Source organism: Cyprinodon tularosa, unplaced genomic scaffold (assembly GCF_016077235.1).
Source record: "Cyprinodon tularosa strain WSP-4 unplaced genomic scaffold, ASM1607723v1 ctg482, whole genome shotgun sequence".
In the NCBI taxonomy this organism is placed as follows: Eukaryota; Metazoa; Chordata; class Actinopteri; order Cyprinodontiformes; family Cyprinodontidae; genus Cyprinodon; species Cyprinodon tularosa.
The window spans coordinates 501036-521609 of NW_024039210.1; the positions used below are offsets into that span (position 1 = coordinate 501036).

General features: G+C 36.8%; 1 protein-coding gene across 2 annotated transcripts; it reads right to left on the minus strand.

Annotated features, from left to right (window-relative positions):
• Positions 1-1222: 1222 nt before the first annotated feature.
• Positions 1223-18659, minus strand: rab39bb (RAB39B, member RAS oncogene family b). Of its 2 annotated transcripts, none has more exons than XM_038302115.1 (4): positions 18290-18659; positions 13348-13635; positions 3317-3497; positions 1223-2200 (listed from the first exon to the last, which is right to left on the minus strand). In XM_038302115.1, the coding sequence occupies exons 2-4, from the start codon at positions 13560-13562 to the stop codon at positions 1955-1957; spliced, it is 642 nt and encodes a 213-aa protein (XP_038158043.1). In that variant the 5' UTR covers positions 13563-13635; positions 18290-18659; the 3' UTR covers positions 1223-1954. The 2 variants fall into 2 exon arrangements, with proteins under 2 accessions (XP_038158043.1, XP_038158042.1); XM_038302114.1 differs by having other exon boundaries at positions 18294-18658.
• Positions 18660-20574: the final 1915 nt, after the last annotated feature.

Genomic DNA, 20574 nt, shown 5'->3' on the forward strand with positions numbered 1-20574 from the left:
ACCACTCAGAGGCCTCCTGTCTGCTGTCATCTGCAATTTTGTAGTGTCTGGGGAAGGGGCGGGGTCATAGCTGCGTTAACTGCGACACACACGCAGATGACCTGGTTTCTGAGTATAAACAAGCCTAAACTCTTTAGCACCAAAAGTCTCATATTTGATTTTGTGAGAAAATTTACATTATTAATGTGATATTTTTGTTCTTGATGGATTTATACATGTAGTGAACAGAAAATCCAGAATAAATTGCAGAGAAATTACTGATATATCACAAATAATCTAACTTAAGTTATTAAAAATCCATTTTTTGTCAGAATGTTTACTGATATTACTTTAAAAAAATCTATCGTTTTGTAAATTGTTCCATGGTTTAGGCTTAACAGGGTTAAAATAAGGCAAAAAAACATAAATGTTTCACAAAGAGGAAGTTTCCTCATTAGTGTACAATTGTATGTAAAAAAAAAATAAACATAGTTTCCAAACTAATGACAAGAAATAAAGATTTAGAAACATTATGTTGTCTGTCTAAAGTGTCTAAGATGATATTTGTCAATATACTATATTCTGAACCATTAGGTGGTTGTTTAACGTTTTCAGACACTATTGAGATCCATAGTGGAGGATCAAAAGAGTTGCTTAAGGCTCCGGGGCCGCAGGTCGCAGACCGCTGCTATAGACCCCTGCTATAGAGTGTACTTTATTGGCAACAAGAGGAATCATTTTGTTTCCTTTCAAAGCAGTAAACCCCAGCTTGCATACCATTTTTTTTTTGTATGTGTAGCGTTGATCAATTTAGAGGCAACTTTTCTGCAGTTACAGCTTTCCTTTTATGTGCCTTTTTTAAAATCTAGCCACAGATTCTCAATAAGGTTCAGGGTTGGACTTTGACTGGGCCAATCTAACAGGACTTGGTCTGTTATCGTTTGCAGCTTTTCTAGCAGGTTTCCTGCTTATTGAGACTCTAACAGCTTCCCTGTACAGGTGAGAAGTATACCAACAGCATGTTGATGCTGTTAGAAACGCTCTAGTCTTCTATAAAGACCAGCTTAATGGAGGGCACCACTATTAATCATCTTAGTCCAGTCAACAGGTTTTCCCTCCTGAGCTGAGAATGTCTGCAGCTCCTCCCATTTTAAGATGAACCTACATTTAGTTTTTTCAGATTAATACTTTGCTTACCAGGCTTGTCAAATTAGGTGGATAATAATGGGATTCTTTAGAGGTATCATATTAATCAGATTAATTTTTTAAAATATTTGAAAATCCATTTTATTTCCCTTTAGTTATGTAGTACTTGGATTATTCCATACATTCAAAACACATCAGGTTTGTGGTTGTAAGGTGTAAATAGATTAGATAAAACATGAGACCTCTGGGTTTTTTCAGACTTCACATTCCAGAAAACAATCTTTTCCTGGAATGTGAAGCGAGATGTCAGCCAAGGAGAAATGCTTCTAATGAGATGTGCACAATTATGACAGTTATGTGGTGTTTTTTTTTTTTTTTTAAGAAATGGCCAAATAAAGATGGGATTACTTTAATGTGAATATAAATTGCATATTAAGAGTTGTTTAATGGAAGGAGTGATCATGGGAGAAATTAAAACGAAACAGAAGATCTGGTTTTCTAAGGCCTTAGCGAGACTTTCTGGGAAAGCAGTTCCATCAAAGGAGCCACCAAAAATAACTTTGAGCCTTTCCTTCTGAGAAACAAAACATGTACAGAAATGGATCCATCCCCTTTGAGTCCTCCATCCATGATTATGATGTTCATCCACCCCAACGACCAGCATCTGCACTGGATTTCTCCCCCCGTTTAAGTCTGATTCCAGGAAGAACACCCGCAGCGTTCTGAACTGTTCTGTTCGGAGGGATGACTCCGCAGTCTGTCGGCCATATTCCGCTTGGCATCCATTCCTTTTCGGACCGTCATTCCCATCATCAACACTCTTCCCAGATCAACAGAGGCAGCGGCGGTCACTCTTGGTCACCTCCTCCGACGAATGTACCACGTTGGGCACGAAGCCGCTCTTCACGCCCTCCCAGCCCTCCTGGATGGTGATGTCCCCGGACCGAACCAAGGCGAAGATCTCCCTGGTCAGCTCGGTGAAGGCGTGCTCCACGTTGATGGCGTCACGGGCAGAAGTCTCGATGTAGCGCATCCCGTACGCCCCGGCAAGCTTCTCCGCTTCCTGCTGAGTCACCTGTAACATCAGAAGGATTCTGGTCAACTTGTTTACTAGTTTTTCTTTAAGTATGCTGAGAGACTAATACACAAAATTATCCTTTCTCCCCTCCCGAGTCATTTGCAATTTTTAGTCCTGAAATTAGCACGATCACCGTTAACGGCCATGTTTCTCATCATGATCAGTGAGCATCATCTCCACTGATTGTTTCACCAGGATTTAAGATGGAAACACAATAGATTTGTCTGTTTATCATCAGAGGATAGATATAATATAAAGATATAATCCCAAATAAACAGGCTAATAGAGCTCATATTTTATTTAATGCTTTTGTTGCCATTGTTGTACACTTCTCACTATGACATTTACACTTCTTTTCTCCCTATACATTTCAGTTAAAAAACGTAATAAACATAAGTGTTTTATTATGTTTTTTGTGTAAAAAAGTGCACATAATTGTGAATTTGATAGTCCATGTTTTCTTAATAAACATGAAGGGTGGCATTTGCAGTCAGACTTAATTACTCTTATTGATTTAAATAAAATCCAAATAAAATATTTACAAAAAATAAATAAATGACAGCAATGAAATCATGGTGAACACACCATACTCACTACAAAGCATGTTAAGAGTTGGCATGCTGTGGGAATGGATGGGGAGGTAATTGATACTGAATAATGTTTATTTATATCCCGCTAGTCCATAGAAAATGCTTCACCAACAGATCCAGTTCATATTAAATACATTAAATTAATACCATAAAAGGCAATCTTCTAATTCAGTTAAACACATTTATATTCCGACCTACTAATGATACATTACAGTTAAACATTATCGCTAATAATGTGCTATAAACCATATTTCTCACTCTTCAACACTGGTTTATAACACAAAATCCATGAAATATAAAGAAAAATGTTTATAGTATTACTGTCAATACTGTGAATTTCATTTTTGATAAGTTTATTGCCTCTCTGCAAACTGGGAGTTTAAACAGCTCACCTCATCCTTCATTCCAATCTGCACTGCTCTGAATAGGAATGGAAACCTAATATTTTTTTTTTTTTTTTAAGATTCTGCAGCATTCCAAAAATCTGATTCAGATTGAATCCCACTGTTTTCCTTGTGCTCACCTGGCGCTGTGCCTCCAGGTCACACTTGTGGCCCACCAGCAGGAACACGATACTGTGCGGCTGGACGTGGCTGCGGGCCTCTTCCAGCCAGTCGTGGACGTTCTGGAAGGAGCGCCGGTTGGTGATGTCAAAGAGGAGGAGCCCGCCCACAGAGTTACGGTAGTAGGCTCTGGTAATAGACCTTCACAGGGCATTCAAGAAGAAAATAAACCTTTTATTAGTTAAAAAAGCAAGTCTTGACAATCAAGGTGGTAGTTTGCATACCATGTGTTAAGGTTAAAATGTTGAGGTGAAAAGATGAGCTATGAAGGACTGACACTGGTTTGTCTTGGACCAACATTCTCATGGATGAGAACACCATGATTCATTTGGGTCCTGATGTTCATACTTATCTCAAAGAATAAAGTAGAACTTAAATACAGACATGCATTTTAAAACAGACAAATGTGTCTTTCTCTTTCTGATTAAGCTTTGCTGTCCAACAGGGTGCACACAAACATAACTTTACTTTAGGCTTCAAGAACTCATGCACACACAGATTTTTGGAGAAAATTCATACAATAAATATAAACAATTAATAAGTAAATTTGCATGTTCACGTTCTATTTATGCTAATTTTCTTATAAAGTTTTAAATTAGAGCAGCTTACAAATAGGGACCTGATCTACAAGAATTCTAAACAACAGGTGCTAATTTGCCCTTTTGTGTTAAAATTTGTTATTGTTTGCACATAGTGGGCGTGTTGCAGGTGTGCAAATGTTAAGATGTGAAAATGGGTTCTTTCCTGCACCAATAAAATTAGCAAATTGTATATGTTACAGGCAGCTTAAAAGCATCTAAAAGAAAGATTAGGTTCTTAGCCATGAAGCTGAAGGTAACGAGATAGACAAATACATCTAAATGAAAATTAAAGTAATATTATTTTAATGTATTTTATATCAGTAGCCTATCTTACCTTTCTAAGCACCATTCAAAATTACAATGAATAAATAAAATAACTTGAGTTAGATATAAAAAAATAAAATGCCATAAAACCTAACAAAGCTGTCTTTGTCTGACGACTGATGGTCCAAATATGTCTACATTTGCACAGAAACTCTCTTTATGATCTGTCATTGTACCAATGCCATCTTTGTGGCAAAATGAGAGAAGTTTTAAAATACAGCCAAAAACTACAGCCTTATTTGAATCTTAGATTTGAAAAACCACTTTAAAAAGTAGTTAAATGTTTCTCATAACCTCCACACATATATTTGTACTGGGCATTCATTACAATAAGATCTGCATATTGATAAGGGCACATATGCAAACCTTTGAACCTGCTGTCTGCTGAATTGCAAATGCAAAGCACTTTACACCTTTGGAGATCTGAACTGCACCTATAAACATGTTTAAAGATGTGCAAACTTTCTGAAGATCAGGCCTTTGGTCTGTAAGGCAGGTATTCTGTTCATTAAGGTTGGGTTAAGCTTGATGTACAGACAATTCCCGCTAAAAAAAGAACCACTTTTCACAATGTCTGCAGGTTCATACTCTGTGGAGCTCTACCCCAATGCCTGCTGGCTTCAGGGGGGCATGTTCAAGACAAACAGCAATCTCACAACACTGCAATTCATGGGGCAGCAGATAAATCAGCCATTTACAGTTTTCTTTTTTTTTCTTTTTTTTGTGCCATCCAAGAGCAAGAGTCATTTCTCTGCAAGAGTTTTCAACAATCTGTTGATAGTGGTGTATTTATGAGCTAAATTACAGGATGTCTAGATGTTAACATTTGTAATCCCTCGCCAGTTGTAGCTATTGCTTGCTAACCATGTTTTTCTACGCAGATCTGTCCACGTAGTTACCAGTTTTTCCGAGGACCTCGCAGATGCATCAAGCATAAACCAAGGTTCAGAGGGACACCTTGAGAGAAGAAAAGTTCTCTTTAGTGGCTGGTTTCTGTAAACGGTGTTCTAAATGTAAAAGTTTAAATAGCTTGTCTCCAGAATGTTTGGGGTCTGCAGAGATGTTGGCTTCCCTTTTACTGATCCTAGACCTGTACATGGCATTAACAGACCTGATGATCCTCTTTCTAGGCCTTATGCAGTTTGGGTATATTCTGTTTGGTAATAGAACTGACAGAACAGACCAAAGAATTAGCATTAGAGATGACCAGCAACTCCCATGGCAGGTACTTCTTTACACATTTCAGCAGTAAGTGCAGTCTCTACTGGTTCTGAATCATGCCCATACCTGAGGACCATCATGGATTCTGAGAAAGAGTGAGTGCTCAAAACTGGATGTGTAGACACAGTGTTATTATGGGGAAGTTAGAGAAGACAGTGTGGGTGATGTCAGCCACGAATTAGTGTGTGCTGAGCTGGTTAAACTACATGTGGTTTTGATTGTGCCGACTGAACAGCCAAACAACTTATTTGCTCAACCAAGACTCCTCACTGTCCTGAGTAGAAGCAAAAACTGTAGGGTTATCTGCAAACGTCAGGGGTTTAGAAGATGGGTCTGCTGAGGTGCATTCATTAAGAAAGAAGAGGAAGTGGGTAGAGAACACAGCCTTGGGGGATCCCGGCACTAATAGTTTTTGTATAGGAGAAGATGCTGAGCAGTAGTCTGCAACAAACCCTTTGGGAAGAGCAGCACTGCATAGCACAGAGATTTTAGAGTCTGGAACCTGCTGTTGTGCCATATGCCATGATCATACTTTTTGGACATTGGTAACAAGTGTCCATATTTCATCCTGATAGGATGACCAGAGGAGGAAAATGCAGCTTTGGTGAATAACAGCTGGGGGACTTCTGCAGCCCCCCCTTTTTCAGCCAAAGCAGTCACATTGAAGCCACCAGAAGTGTGAAAAACCACCCCCCTCTGTAATGAAAAAACAAAACCACAGAACACACAGGATTCTCTCTTTTGCTCTCTTCTGCTCCTGTGCTCAAAGCTGGGGCCCACTGTGGCCCACAGTGGAGATGCGGGCCCCAGGGGAACCAGATCCCCAGAACCATCAAGGATAAGTCAGAACATTTCAGAACCAAACTGCTGCAAACAGACCTTTTGCAACACATTTCTCTTGAGTTTCAGAACTTACAGAGCCAAACTGGATGAGAACAATGCCCTGGGTGTGAGACTGAGGGGACCCCTGCTGTGAGACTGAGAGAAAATAATCCCTGACTGCAGAGCTGCAAAACTGGAAGAAACTCAAGCTTTCCAAATGGACATGGAAAAAGGTTTGCAGGTCTGACATGATTAGGGACAGAACAAGCAATGTGTCTTTTGATGATGCTAATCATATCGTGTGTTTACTGCTAAGTAAAGACAACGCTAATTGATGCTAAAGAATGGATTGCATGCTACGCTGTGCTACAGGAATATGTGTTGAGCTATTGCTAAAGCTTAGACAAGCTTTATTTACTAAGGGTTTAAACACTAATATAACAATATAATAGTGTTCATGTGTTCCTCAAATGCTCATTACATTTCCATTACCAAGTATGACCAAGAGTCATTTAGTGGAATCCTGATGTCTATTCACTGCTAGCTAAAGAGGGTAAAGAATCATTTAACTAAAGGTTATTGGTTCTTGATTAAGCAAATAATTTAATAAAACATTTGGCCAAATAATGTTTTATTCGCCTCATGGATTTGCATTGTGAATTGGTCTGAAAACATTCCAATTTCTTTAAAATTAGTGAAAAGATAATTTGATCATATCCCAAATTCTTCCAGATAAACTTTGGTTTCAAACACAGAATCCATCTTAAACTCTAATATGTTTTTCAACAGTTTTCCCCTTCCTCTTTGTACATAGTAGTTAGTTTAGTTTAGTTGAGTTTTACTAGTCTTAGTTGAGAGTGTTAAACTGAAATATGTTTGACTTGGGGCTGAATTACCTTTAATAAACTCCTATATTTTGAACAGAAGTGGTGAATGTATTCCATGTATGTGCAGAAATAACTGTTTGACCATGATTAGTGCTTGAATCACCCTTTCATCTATTGTTCTAACACACAGTTAGTAGGACTGTGTGTCATAAACAGTATATAACAGCTAAAATAATATCTGGTTAAATAAGATATTTTACCACCCCTACAGGGGAGGGCAATAAACTTCTTAAAGTATCAGAAACATAAATTCCCAGCGGGCTGGGAATAGAAAAGAACATAAAATCACAACATTTATATGGCGTCCCTGATTGGTGGGCCTATAGAATCACAACACTGCAGAAATTATAATATTTTCTAAAAGAGCAATATTAAAGGAATTCTGATGGAAAAATATCATTACTACAAGACCAGTTCCTTTATTTGCTCGACAGCTAAAGCAACAACATCTACAACATGGTGCTGATACTCAAAGAAGGTGCACAGATACAGACTACAAAGGATATTAGTCTAGTCTGTGGGTACTTACTGACCTAATCTAGGATGGGTTTTGAATGAATAAGGATTTTTAAAAAGTTAAACAAGGCATGGTGTAAAAGAAAATATTGTTGAATACACCCTCCATCCCCACGCGCACTAGGAATGTAACAGATTCAACTTATTTATACAATAAATCAGAAAACCGCTGTTATTTGCTAACTGTCATGTTCTCAATGAACATGCTATCATCACGCTAGCAGTGTCTGTTTCTTCAGTTATTGTACATCAATATGGGTGTGTCTGTTTTCTATATAGACACAAACTGAAGAAAGTAAAGCAGTTTATCTTTAAAACTAAAACATGGCCGCCACTGCCAAGGCTCTAAGGAATGTGGCAGCCATATTGGATTTTAAGCTCCAAGTAGGCAACAATGAAATTGTTAAAAATTTAAAAAAATGAAATTCTTTGGTGGGTCAGGTTAGTTATTTCATTGTATTTTACTAATTGGGAAGTCAGAAATACTAATGAGTTTATATAAAACAGTTAAAAAGAAATGCTAGCTTAACATGTTACACTGGGTTCAGTTAAGCTAGTTAGCTCATCATGCTGTATGCTTGTTTTATTGACAAATTTTTCCCATTTATTCTCTTTTTCTTTATTTTGGACTCACATAGGGTACACACGTGTCAGGAAATAAGATATCTAGCCAGAGTCAGGAAAATTACAACAAAAAAATGTAAAGACAATTACAGCGACAAACCCCAAAGTGTGCCGTACAAAGCTTCATTTCTAACCTCGAGACAGTGTCTGTAAACCGGTAATATCTCAAGCACCAGTTTTTTTGTTTTTTTTTTGTTTTCTGTGATTTCACAAACTGATAATGATTCGATCAAATCTGATAACTAACTCTAAAGTAGCAGAGGAAAAACTTCATTCCTTGATCACTGCAGCTTTGACAACTTTGATATTATTTAACCGGATTTCAGGGATTTAAAGACAAATTTAGCTCCTTTCAGGCTTTTTTTTTCATTATACTTAATAAAATAATCAATATATTAGGAATGACATTTATAGGCTTTACTCAGAGAGACGTGTTACATGAAAATCCTCAAAAAAGGAAGGGGGGAGGATTAGTCAGTGGAAAGGAAACCAAGAAAGAAGGGGTGGGTGGGAAAAAAATCATCCAACCTGTCAAGTGAGTCACTTGATTTGACACACTCATGCTTTATTTATACAGGTATATTTATGGAAGCAAGGAAGGTGCAGATAAAACAAGGCTGACTAAAAGATCTGCCTCACTGAGAGAAAAAAAACCACCAGAGCAAGATGGAAAGAGAAGCAAGCTCTGCAGCGCAAAAATATCAAAACATCCTCTTCAAATCTTTAAAAGAACTATAAATCATTATAAATCTGGATTTGTTTAAGCATTATAAGAGAACAGTGTCTTTAGAATTGCATTAGCAATAAAACAAATAAAAAATTTTTTAATTTTGAATGTAAATAAGTAATTTAAGTACACAAAATAGTTTGAATTTGTCAACCTGAAACCAAATAAACAATCAGCTTCTTACAATCGGCAGTTTAGCTGCGTATTATAAACATGTTTAGGAGAATATTGGTATTTTCTAACCATACTGGGCATACAGGTTCAAAAAAACAAGTCTGTGTGTTATGGTGATGGGGTACATTTAAAGAAAACTAAATCTAATCATGGAAAACTGGTCTCTATAACTAACTGCTCTCTAATGGGTGTTGACATGAAAACACAGGATGAAGGCAGGTGACAGCCACCTGCTTTTATCACCAAGATGAGCTCAATAATGTGTACGTAAGACATAAGGCTTATTTCAGCCTCTCTAATATACAATATCTATAGAGCAGAGCAATGCAGGATCTGATCTCTTCTTGCTGACAATCTGCAATAAAATCCATAACATCAAAAAAGGCCGACCAATAAATGATAAATGAATTAAAAAATAGACCTTTAAAGTAAAAAGATAAATGCATAGACTTGCGAGAAAAGTAGTTATGGAGAAAATTACAAAATAACTAGGGATGCACGATATAATCGGCCCCCTATCGGTATCGGCCTGTATCGGCCTTAAAACTGAATATCGGACATCGGCCACCCCAACGATATTTAACCCGATATTTGATCAGCTTCTGAGTTTCTAAAGTCTAAAAAAAAAAAAAATACTACTTCTTCTTCTTCCTCAAAAACTTCTTTTTTACAGACTTAAAAACTTCTAAAGACGAGGGAAAAAATATTGATACATTAAAATATCCCAATATCTTCATATGCTGATATATTGCCATTTAAAAACACCATATCAATCTCTTTTACTAATAAAATATTGCTATATGTCATCGTTATGCTACGAAATCCCCCGAAAATTCACAAAATTTTGGCATATTTTTATATGTTGATATATTGACGCGGTATCGATCTATTTTACTAACAAAATCTCACAAGAATTTGCAAAATATCATGAGAGTTTGTAACAAAACGATGAAATTTCACGAGATTTTGAAAGTAAAATAGATCGATACCGCGTTTTTAAAAATCAATTTGATATCAGCATATGAAAATATATTTGAGTATATTATTTTTCAAAGTGTCAGAAATGGATAACAAAACTGCTATTTTCAATGACTACTTATTTTTGTCCAGCTTTAACATCGGTATCGATATCGGTTATCGGCTACATGAGTTTTAAAATATCGGCATATCGGATATCGGCCAAAATCCCAATATCGTGCATCCCTAAAAATAACATTAAATACTGAAATAGAATTTAAAATGACAGTGTTTTTTAATGAGCATATGTGTTTCATCAGCATAGTCTTTCAGATTATGATGTAGATTTTATGATGCTGATAATGTAAAAAGTGTATTTCTGAGAAACTTTTCACAAGCAGAAGAAGATGAACTCCAACCTGTAGGGAGATAAACTGAAGGTGAAGCTGAAGATGAACTGGTTTCAGCACTGCAGTAAATAATAGCCGCTACAGGACGGACGAAGAGCAGCAGCTTAAAAAGCATTGCTGCAAAATCCACATTCACAACATGTTATATCTGAATATGGTCACACAACATTCTGACATTAAATTAATCTGTACTGAGTAATTATAAGAGATAAATCTATAAAGACAGGTATAACATAAAAAGTATATTTTATGTTTAAGGTTTTAAATCTATAATGTAATTATGGGGCTATATTTTATAAAGATTACAGTCCTGAAGCAAAAGAAGTGATTTAATAATCAATTATAGATGCTGAGATTATCCATAAACACCATGTCTGTAATTTATCAAGCCAACATTAAATAATATCTCAATGCAGGGATGATTTTATGCTAAAGCTCCTTATGAGCAATGAATTTATCAGTGTCAGTTGAAAAGGTCAATTAAGGATCTGTCCTTTGATGGATGTCTGTAAAAACAGCTGCTATGTGTTAAACCCATGTTAGTCTGCTTATGTGACGCAAAAGGCATGGTTGTTTCAGTTTCTAGATAAATCAGTATTAAATTTTTGACCTTCAGGTTCCTTTTTTTTCTGCGTATGGACGGTGTAATGTGCTGATTAAACCTGATTTTGCTGCTTTTCCCACAGTTCTTCCTTTTATTATTTTCGTTCTTCTGAGGTTTGGATTTTTTTATGTCTGTGATCCTATGATAAAGGTCTAGTTTTTAAAATGTTTTTACAGTTCACAAAACAAAAATAGTTACTATCATAACGTTTTCTGAGTGAACTCCAAACATTTAGCACCTTTAAAAAATTATAACTTAAAAAATTAGTAGATTTCTACGGAAGGATTAGGGCCACTGAAAAAAAAAAGTTAACTGATTTCCTAATTTTATCTCCGTTCAATATGGGAAAAAGTCATAATTCTGACTTTAATCTCAGAAATTTGACTTTTTTTCTCATATTATACTGAAATAAAATGTAAAAATTAAATAACTTTTTTTTTTTTTTTCAGTGGCCCTAATCCTCTTCCGTAGCTTTAAAACCTCAATTTTGAGGCCACATTATTAACCCTAAATCTTAAATATCACCGTCCTCCTAAACTAAAAAGGTGGGAAGAAGATGAGGTGTCGAAGAAGCAATCAGAAGGCTTATTCTAACTCCAAATTTGGAGAATTTATCACTTGAAAATTGCTGCTCAAGGACTCCAAACTGCTTAAACCTGAGCTTTTTCCAATCAAAAATCACCTGATTGTTCAAACAATTCAACATTTAAAAACAAAAGCTTGATTAAAATCTACTTCTACAAAGTATTGAAGCTCATATGGGTGATGATTACTCACATATTTTAAATATGTGATCATTGTTTAGCCTAAAGGTTTGCTGCATTAAGTATGCATTAATGCATTATTAGGGATTTCCCAAAACAACCTTTTCATTTCCTTTAAGAGCTCCGATATTGCAGCTTTCAGTATTGACGGATACCAATATTAACCTGATACAATATAAACATGAATCCTATAAACTTTTATTCATTATTTTAGTAGTTTGGAATGTTATAACAGACTTTAAACAGAAAACAGTAGAATAAAATAACTAAGAGATAACTAATAACCAATGGGTTTCATAAACCTATATATGAGTTGCAGTCTTTATATTCCTATATTTATTTTTTTGGTTGGTATTTGATCTATTTCCAATATCAATATCAGATCAGGACATTCCTACACATTAAATAACAAAACTTCAGGGCTGACCAAAATAGTATACCAGAGGTTTTAAAAACAATATTTTTTGCAAGCATACTATTTCATGTACATATATGGTTGCTTATTCCATATGCTTATATTGACATATGCACAGAAAGTTAATTTATTTTGTGACATCAATAAAGTTACATTTATATTTCTATTCATGTGTCCATACATATGATATAAACCCCTTTTACAAGAAAGCATTTTCATTTGTTGTTGGTAAAAAATCTATTCAACAGCAAAGATGACTTAAGTTACCATACACTAATAGTTATACATATATATACTATTTATGCTTCTTTCTTTATTTTTTGGTGAATTTCAGGGAAAATGTTACAACTCCACCTACAGGCCTGGAATGGGTACTGCAACATGTTATTTTCTGGGAACAGAAAGTGATTTCCAGAAGATGTAAAGTATTTATTAGAAGAGTTATAGAAAGTGAAAACACCAACATTGTTTTAGAATAACGCTGCTTTTACGTCTTTGATCCCTAAAAACCTAGAAGTTGGAGTTTACCTAAATATCATGTATATTTTTATGCATGATAGAAACTGCTGGGGGTAGAGCAGCAATACTAGCTTCAGCCCAGGGGTGGGTTACCCTTTAACAACCATCTCTGATTTTTGTATAAAATCACTGTTTAAATAGCACTGACCCATTCAGCACTGTGAGAGAAAATCATTTCAAATCTCTATCAGCTTCTTTGTGTTATTGGAAAAATGCAGGATTGTTATCCTGCATCATTTTATTACAAATAAATACATCTAAATTCTGTCTTTGCTTGCAAATTACTAGGAATTTTATAGAAATAAAGTTTTTTACAACAATAAAAGCAAACTTATAAATAGAACCCATGCTGTTGAAGTGATATATAAACATTTTCAGGAGCTTAAAAACAGCAGGAGTTGCCATCAGCTGTTTCTCCTGCCATGCACCCTGTCATCTCCTCTCACCTGAAGCGCTCCTGACCCGCGGTGTCCCAGATCTGCAGCTTGATCCGCTTCCCGGGCTCGATCTCCACCAGCCGGGAGAAAAAATCCACGCCCACGGTGGGGTCGGACACCTGGGCGAAGCGACCCTCCGTGAACCGCCGGATGAGACACGACTTGCCCACCGTGGAGTCCCCGATGACGATGAGGCGGAACTGGTAGAGCCATATGGCCTCCATGGCTGCGTCGCTCCGCGCGCTGCTGAGGACTGCTGAGGGGGGAGCGCGCGACGGGCGCGTGCGTCAGCGCGAGCTGGCGTGACAGACAGAGAGCATGTCCCCATTAGACCATTATCTGTTCACTGGGTTTGGTTTAAACACAAATGAAACGCTGTTCTGAGAGACAGTTTCCATAAGAAGCTGCTTGTTTCTTTGTTGTTAAAAAAAAGCTTTGAAACATTAATAATATCTTTATCTTTCACTCTGTAGTCTATTATTACAACACCAGGGTCAAATGTTTAGGGCATTGTGCTTGGAATCCACGGGACCCCCTGGGTCCCTGAGCAAGACCCTTAAGCCCACACTGCTCCCCGGGCGCCGCACAATGGCAGCCCACTGCTCCCCATGGAGATAGGTTAAATGCAGAGGTGAATATCTCCAGTGTGAGATTAATAAAGTTCAATTATTTTATCATTTTTATTTAAAACTACAATTTAAAGCAGAGGTGGTTCTAGTCATATCAGGGCCCTGGGCAAAGCACAGATTTGGGCCCCTCCTAGGGTTGCCAACAGTCCCTTGAAAAACAGAATCGTTCCATATTTAAAAATAAAAGTAACTGTCGCGTATTTAGTGGAAAAGGTACGCGCTTTGTCCCGTATTACTGTGAGAGTAAAAAAATAGTCAGTAAAAAACTAATGGAAAATGAAGAACAAGGGCACATTAGATACAAAACTTACGGTAAACTTGTTCCCAGGCCCTGTCCTGCGTTGTGACCAATGACCTGACAACATATATGTAACGACCCAGAATACCCTCATCCCATTAGTCGAGCCAAGTGTCGGTCACGGAGAAGATAGCGTGAGACAACAAAACAATATGGGGGACGAACGGAGTAATTTAAATTCTGATGCTTTGAGGGTGGGGCACCTTTGCATAGCAATGCTCCTCCTCCGGCAAAAAAATGAAAAAGGACTCAGAAATATAGGGAGGAATGGGAAAAAACAAATACCTGAGTGGAAAAACTCTGTAACGATGAATATAAAGCAGACAGCAAATATGCATCTAATTCAATGCAGATTTGAGTCAAATAGTTAAAGAAAACATTTCACACACAAAGGGGGCCTAAAAAATCCCCATGGGTAAAGGTAATCGGGTCAGCTGCACGCATATGAGGTGTCGCTTTTTTTTCAGGGAGTTGGCAACCCTACAGTGGAGATACTGGTCCAACCGCTTCCATTAGGTGCTTTTTCAAACATTAGATGTGGGCAGAGTATGGTTCTGGTATGGGGGTAAGCTGCCCTTACAAAAAAAAACAACCTTTAGAAGGTCAGATAGTTACATGTAGCTGTGATCTTCATTAATCTGCATTCATCTTTTTTAATTGTCCTCAAACTATGTCAAAAGGTTGTGACGCCCTGGGCAAAGAGTCATATCAAATCTTTAACACAAATAAAAATGATTAGACAACATTAACATTGAATTGTCTGACTTTTATTCTGGCTTTTATGGCTGTAATTTACCCTGATACCATTAGTGTGCAAAGTCTGGCTGCGCTTTGAAAAGCATAAAGGCCAAAGTTTAATTTTCAGCACTCTTATTTCCTATATATAATAATCTTTTGACTAATTTACCCTGTTTTATTAAGGGGTTGGTTGCATATTTTATCATCCAGTGGGAGGGTGGGATAGAAACAGTTATATGCTTTTTACCAGATGACCTTTCAGCTCATACTATCTTAGTGATTCTGCACACTGACATTCATCTTCAAACTGTGTTTTTTTTTATATTTTGAACATCTCTTAGTATAGCATGTTTGTAATTAAGTATTCAGCAATAATAATCCTATCAATAGCTTCATATCCTCATTATAACGGAGCATTTTTACCCCTCCTCAGCAAGTCAGTTAGGTCAAAATGTCAAGAATAAAGATAAAATGTTGATAATAAAGGTGAGATGTCAAGAATAAAGTTGAAATATAGTGTTGAGGATAAAATCAAACTGAAATAAAGGAAGTTGATAACAGTTTTACTAATAAAGTGGATATTAATCTCATTGGATTTAAATAACGGCAGCTCGACTGTGTGCTGTCTGTAAGCGAACATCCTCTGAAAGTGAGCTTTTTATTTATAGTTCCACTTTATTCTCCACACTGTGTTTTTAATCTATTCTTAACATTTAAACTTAAAGAGAAAGCTTGTATAAAAATTCCTTCTACCTGTTTTTTTTCTTCCTGGCTGTAGCAATAACACTCCATTGTACTTCATTGCTTCTGAGTCCCAACTACAATAAAACAGGATTGGTGGAAATCCACTTTTTTTTTTTTTACATTTTTGGGCTCATGGGGCTGTTCAAAGCAGCTTGTTTTATAAATTTGTGTTTATTCTGACTTAGATAACTGTAGTTTCAACCAAAAATCTTTAACAGACAGTTTGAAATTCATAAAACTTTATCATGTTTGGTAAACAAAAACAAAACAAACATTTTAGATGGTTTTTGGTTTGCAATCTCGTTGGATTTAAAGCCAAACTACATAAAGTTCTTTAATAAAAATATGGAAACTGTGAAAGTTACACAGAGAAAAACAGATTTTTACCTTTTTGAAAAACATCTTTCTGAATAATCGCTATATCTGGATGTATTTTGAAACCCATGACTGAGAAACGTCTGTTCCTTTTCCACAATGCACTCACTCCTCTTGTGTGCTATATACATTTACAGTATATTTATGTATCACTGCTGTTTCAAATGAAACCTTTTTTGCAGTTAATCCAGGAATGCATGGTAAAAGAAGCAAAGGAGAGCATGAATTGGTTCCCTGTATTTCTGTAAACATCCTTCTGTGACTATCAGGCACATCTCTGCAGCCTAGCAGAGATAACAAATAAAAGATTTAGCCCTTGAAAGTAGAATGTATACATTTATGAGAAAAGTCAAAGAGAATTTATAGATTAGATTTCAGCAGTGGAAATTTTATAGCCTTCAGAAACTATTCTTCTTATCACTTAAAAAAAAAGCCACATTGCTTTTCTGCTCTCTTTACTTTAGGGAGCCTTGATGCTGTTTGTACAAATCATCTGCAGCCGCTGGGACTAGACTGCAGATAAAACTCACAGTAGTCACTAAATGCAACCACAGTAGCTACTCCTTTTATACTGATAAACTGATTGATTGGTTCATTGGGTGGTCCCCTGCCCACCAGCTCTAGGGCCCTATCATGTAAAGTTTTCAATGGGATCTCATTACAAAAGTGAAGTAAAAGAAAATCCCATCAATGACTTCAATTTAAGATTGAATAAATAGCTGCTATCTGGTGAATTTGGATGTGTTGGATCTGAATGTGAGACCATCCTAATAAAAAGCTGGAGCTGATCTGGACTAAAGATTTTCTACCCCTTTATCTATTTAGATAAAGCAGAAACAGAAGGAGATGATCGTCTGAAATCCACAAAAACAAAACAAACAAAAAAATCGGTTGTGTTTTCACTTTTGAAATCAGGAAGCGACGGTGGCCCCGAAGGGAAAAATAAGAGATGTATTTGTGGTTTAGATTTTGGAGTTATCCAATAATTTAGTCCTGTAAAGTGTTAACACATTTCCAAGAAAACTGCTGACATATTTTTTCTTGTGTTCCTCTTTTTGCCACTGATTGATCAGGAATCTGGATCAGATGCTGTGGGTCCATAACTGCAGACTTTCACCTTATTGTGAGCTGTTGACAAACTGAACTTTGAGCCAATGAGCTGCTTTAGAAAAAGAAAATGGTAGACTCAGCACCTGTAGTAAGAACTCTGGAATACAAAGAGAAACTAAAATACAAGTAGGGAAATTCTTTATTTTTATTTAATTGTATTTTTACTCAGGTTTTTTGCACTGGTTTTTACAAGAAATGTATTTTTTAACAGAAAAAGATCAAATAACCAAACTTCTAGAAATATTAAAAGATCTGTCTGTCTATTTTCTTTTCACTAAGATACTGTCTGTCTCTCTTTGAAGTCAGCTGGATTATTAAACACAGGTAGAATCTGTTTATGTTTGAAGGCAGTTGCTTGAGTTAGATGTGTATAATGACTTTTATTAGTCTAAAAAGAAAAAAATAAATAACTGATCTCTTCTTTACAGTTCTGCAATTTATGCAAAGTGCTGTTACAGAAAATTAGTTGAAGCTTGTGCAAATTTTGGAGCAAAAAAAATCAAAAAGGGATGTAAATACTTTTGCACGGTCCTGCATCTGCTGTCTCCAGGGAATTCATGGGATCAAAATATTAACAAGCAGGATTGTTTATAATGAAATCAAGCAGTATCCCTCTCAGAGGGTCGTTTAAAGCTACATGCATTCACCTCTACACATATTTTAGCTCCTTTTTTTAAGCTTATTAAATGGTCTGATGCAACCCATCAGACCATTTCTGTGAAGCCTCCCATCAGCCCTGGTCTCCAGTGGAGTCAGGTTGCACAGCTTAGTCAGTATGCAAACATGAGCAGATGAATCCCTGGTGAATATGAGCGCCTAAGGAGCTGCTTCTCCTGATAGGCCATGTAGAGCTCCATCCTTTCACATGGAATAAAGACCTGAACAGGCTATTCTAAGTACTAGAATTATTTCAAAGTGTGCAAATTATTTTATTTCCATATTTATCAAGTTATTTAATGCACATTATTTTGGTGCAGTTACATCTTCGAACGTCATATATACTATTAAAGAGCGCATTTTACGGTCAGTAGAAGCCAATAACAGAGACGCATTGTACTTGCAGGATAAAATGTGTCCGCTTTAGGCCGGAGTTTCTGCTCCTCCTCCCCTGGTTGTTCAGATCCAGGCCGATGAGAGCCCCATGGCACCGACGGGTCTGACTGGATCGATGCTCAGTAAAGAGGCCGGCTGGTTCGGCTACAGCAGGCCCCTGTAGCCCGGATCTGGCGCTTTCTCACGGTCAGGCCCCGCTGGACAGCCCGGAGCGCAGCGCATCCACAGCAGGTGCAGCTTCCTTTCCTTTACGCGCAGGACCAGACGGAGGTCTCAGTTTGCTGAGGGAGGGGGCAGGCTGTCAGGATGAGGAGGAGGAGGGGGGGTCCAGTCTGTGTTTGCTGATTGTTTGGGGCTGATGAAATGGCAGCAGAGAGCAGCAGGGGCAGCATCATACAGCCTGACTCATCCCGCATCAGTACCACTACCGTAAAGAAGAGCATAGGGACGCAACGAGAGCCGCGCGCCGACCACGAGGCGCAGAAAACTTTCTTTCTTTTACCAGAAGACATCCTAAAGCATCAATCCAACTAGGCCTGGCAATGCAGGAATTATAAATTCCTACAATTATTTCATTTATAAACACATCTGCCTAAAATAATAAAGAACAGTTTAGAAAAAAAATGTTGCAAAATGACTAAATTATTTACAACTGAACATGTGAGTGAGATATCATTATTTTTCGCGACGTTTTACATAAATAGAACTATTTATTTAATTATTTTAAAAACATTTCCGCTGTACTTAATATCTAACCTGCACCTTTATTACAGTCTTTACGGTGTCGCGTCAGTGCGCAGACACGGAAACGGTCAGCTAGGGCGTTATGGTGTCTGGGAATTGTAGTTCCTTTTAATCCCAAACCAGACTCTATGAAAAACCCCTTTGTTCCTCTGCTTCCTTATTGCCAAGAGCTTTAAATGAGTTTTATTGCTTTTTCTGGTCCTGTTGTGACGTACACAAGCATTTCAAACGATATGTTTATTTCAGAAAAGAATAATAAAATATTACTAAATAAAAACTTTGCATGGTTCATACATTAAAGCATCAAAAATTTAACAAACAGCCATGATATGAGTCTCTCAGTTTTTTCCCTGTTCCATTTCCAAAAGTGTTTATATATATATATATATATATAGTGGTGATGATGTAGCATTGTGCAAAAAGCTATAAGCTATTATTGTCTTCTATGACAGAAGTAGTTGCTTATAATGAGTTGTTGTGTTCATAAAAATAATTTTGATAGCAAAGTTTCCAATTTGGATCCAGATCTGCTGAGTTTCCTGCAAAGAAAACAAAATGTCATGATTTTTCTGTCTGAGATAATTCGTTTTTATTTTTGCCATGTGTCACAGTTTATGACAATGTTCGCAAATGCATTCATAATAATTACTCTTGAAAGCTTCATCTGAAATAATAAACACATTTAGCTGCAGTTTGAACATGATTCTGCCTGCAGAGAATTAGTATCTCCTTGACAGAGATGGCAAAAGTACTCACTTTCCGTACTTGAGTAAAAGTACAGATACTTGTGTTAAAAAATACTCTGGTAAAAGTTGAAGTACTGATTAAACTTCTTTACTCAAGTAAAAGTAACAAAGTACAGGCTTGTAAATTTACTTAAAGTATAAAAGTAAAAGTAGAAACCACTTTTTTCATGCCGTTGCCTACATTTTAAATGGATGTCTGCCAATAGGACTAGATCTCCGTTGTGTTCATTTTCAATCATCTCGTCGTCCATGCTACTATGCTAACGCCACCGCCACCAAGCTGCAATGATTTGCCGCCAATGAATACCGCCGAATCTGTCAATTCATCTTGTAGTGGTGCGTCAAATGCAACGTAGATTCCCATCCAATTAGATTGAATTTGGTATTGATGACGTGAAAAATAATAACGGTGACTCCATTGAAATGATTCAAAACTAAAGTAACGAGCCAATTTTTTAAAATGTAAGGAGTAGAAAGTACAGATATTTGTGTAAAAATGTAAGAAGTAGAAGTAAAAAGTCGCCATAAAAATAAGTAGTAAAGTAAAGTAAAAATATCAGAAAAATCTACTTGAGTACAGTAACGAAGTATTTGTACTTCGTTACTTCCCATCTCTGCTCCTTGATAACTGTCTTTGAGTGAAGTGGCTTCTTTGCTGAACATCTTTACTCCAACCCAAGTTCCAAGCATCTTTGCCTTCCTGAGCAGAAATGCATATTAGTTGCTGATATTAATGAGCTAGCTCCGAATAGTGGCAACCATATTTTCACTTGCCATTTTATACTCCACTGTGCTTTAC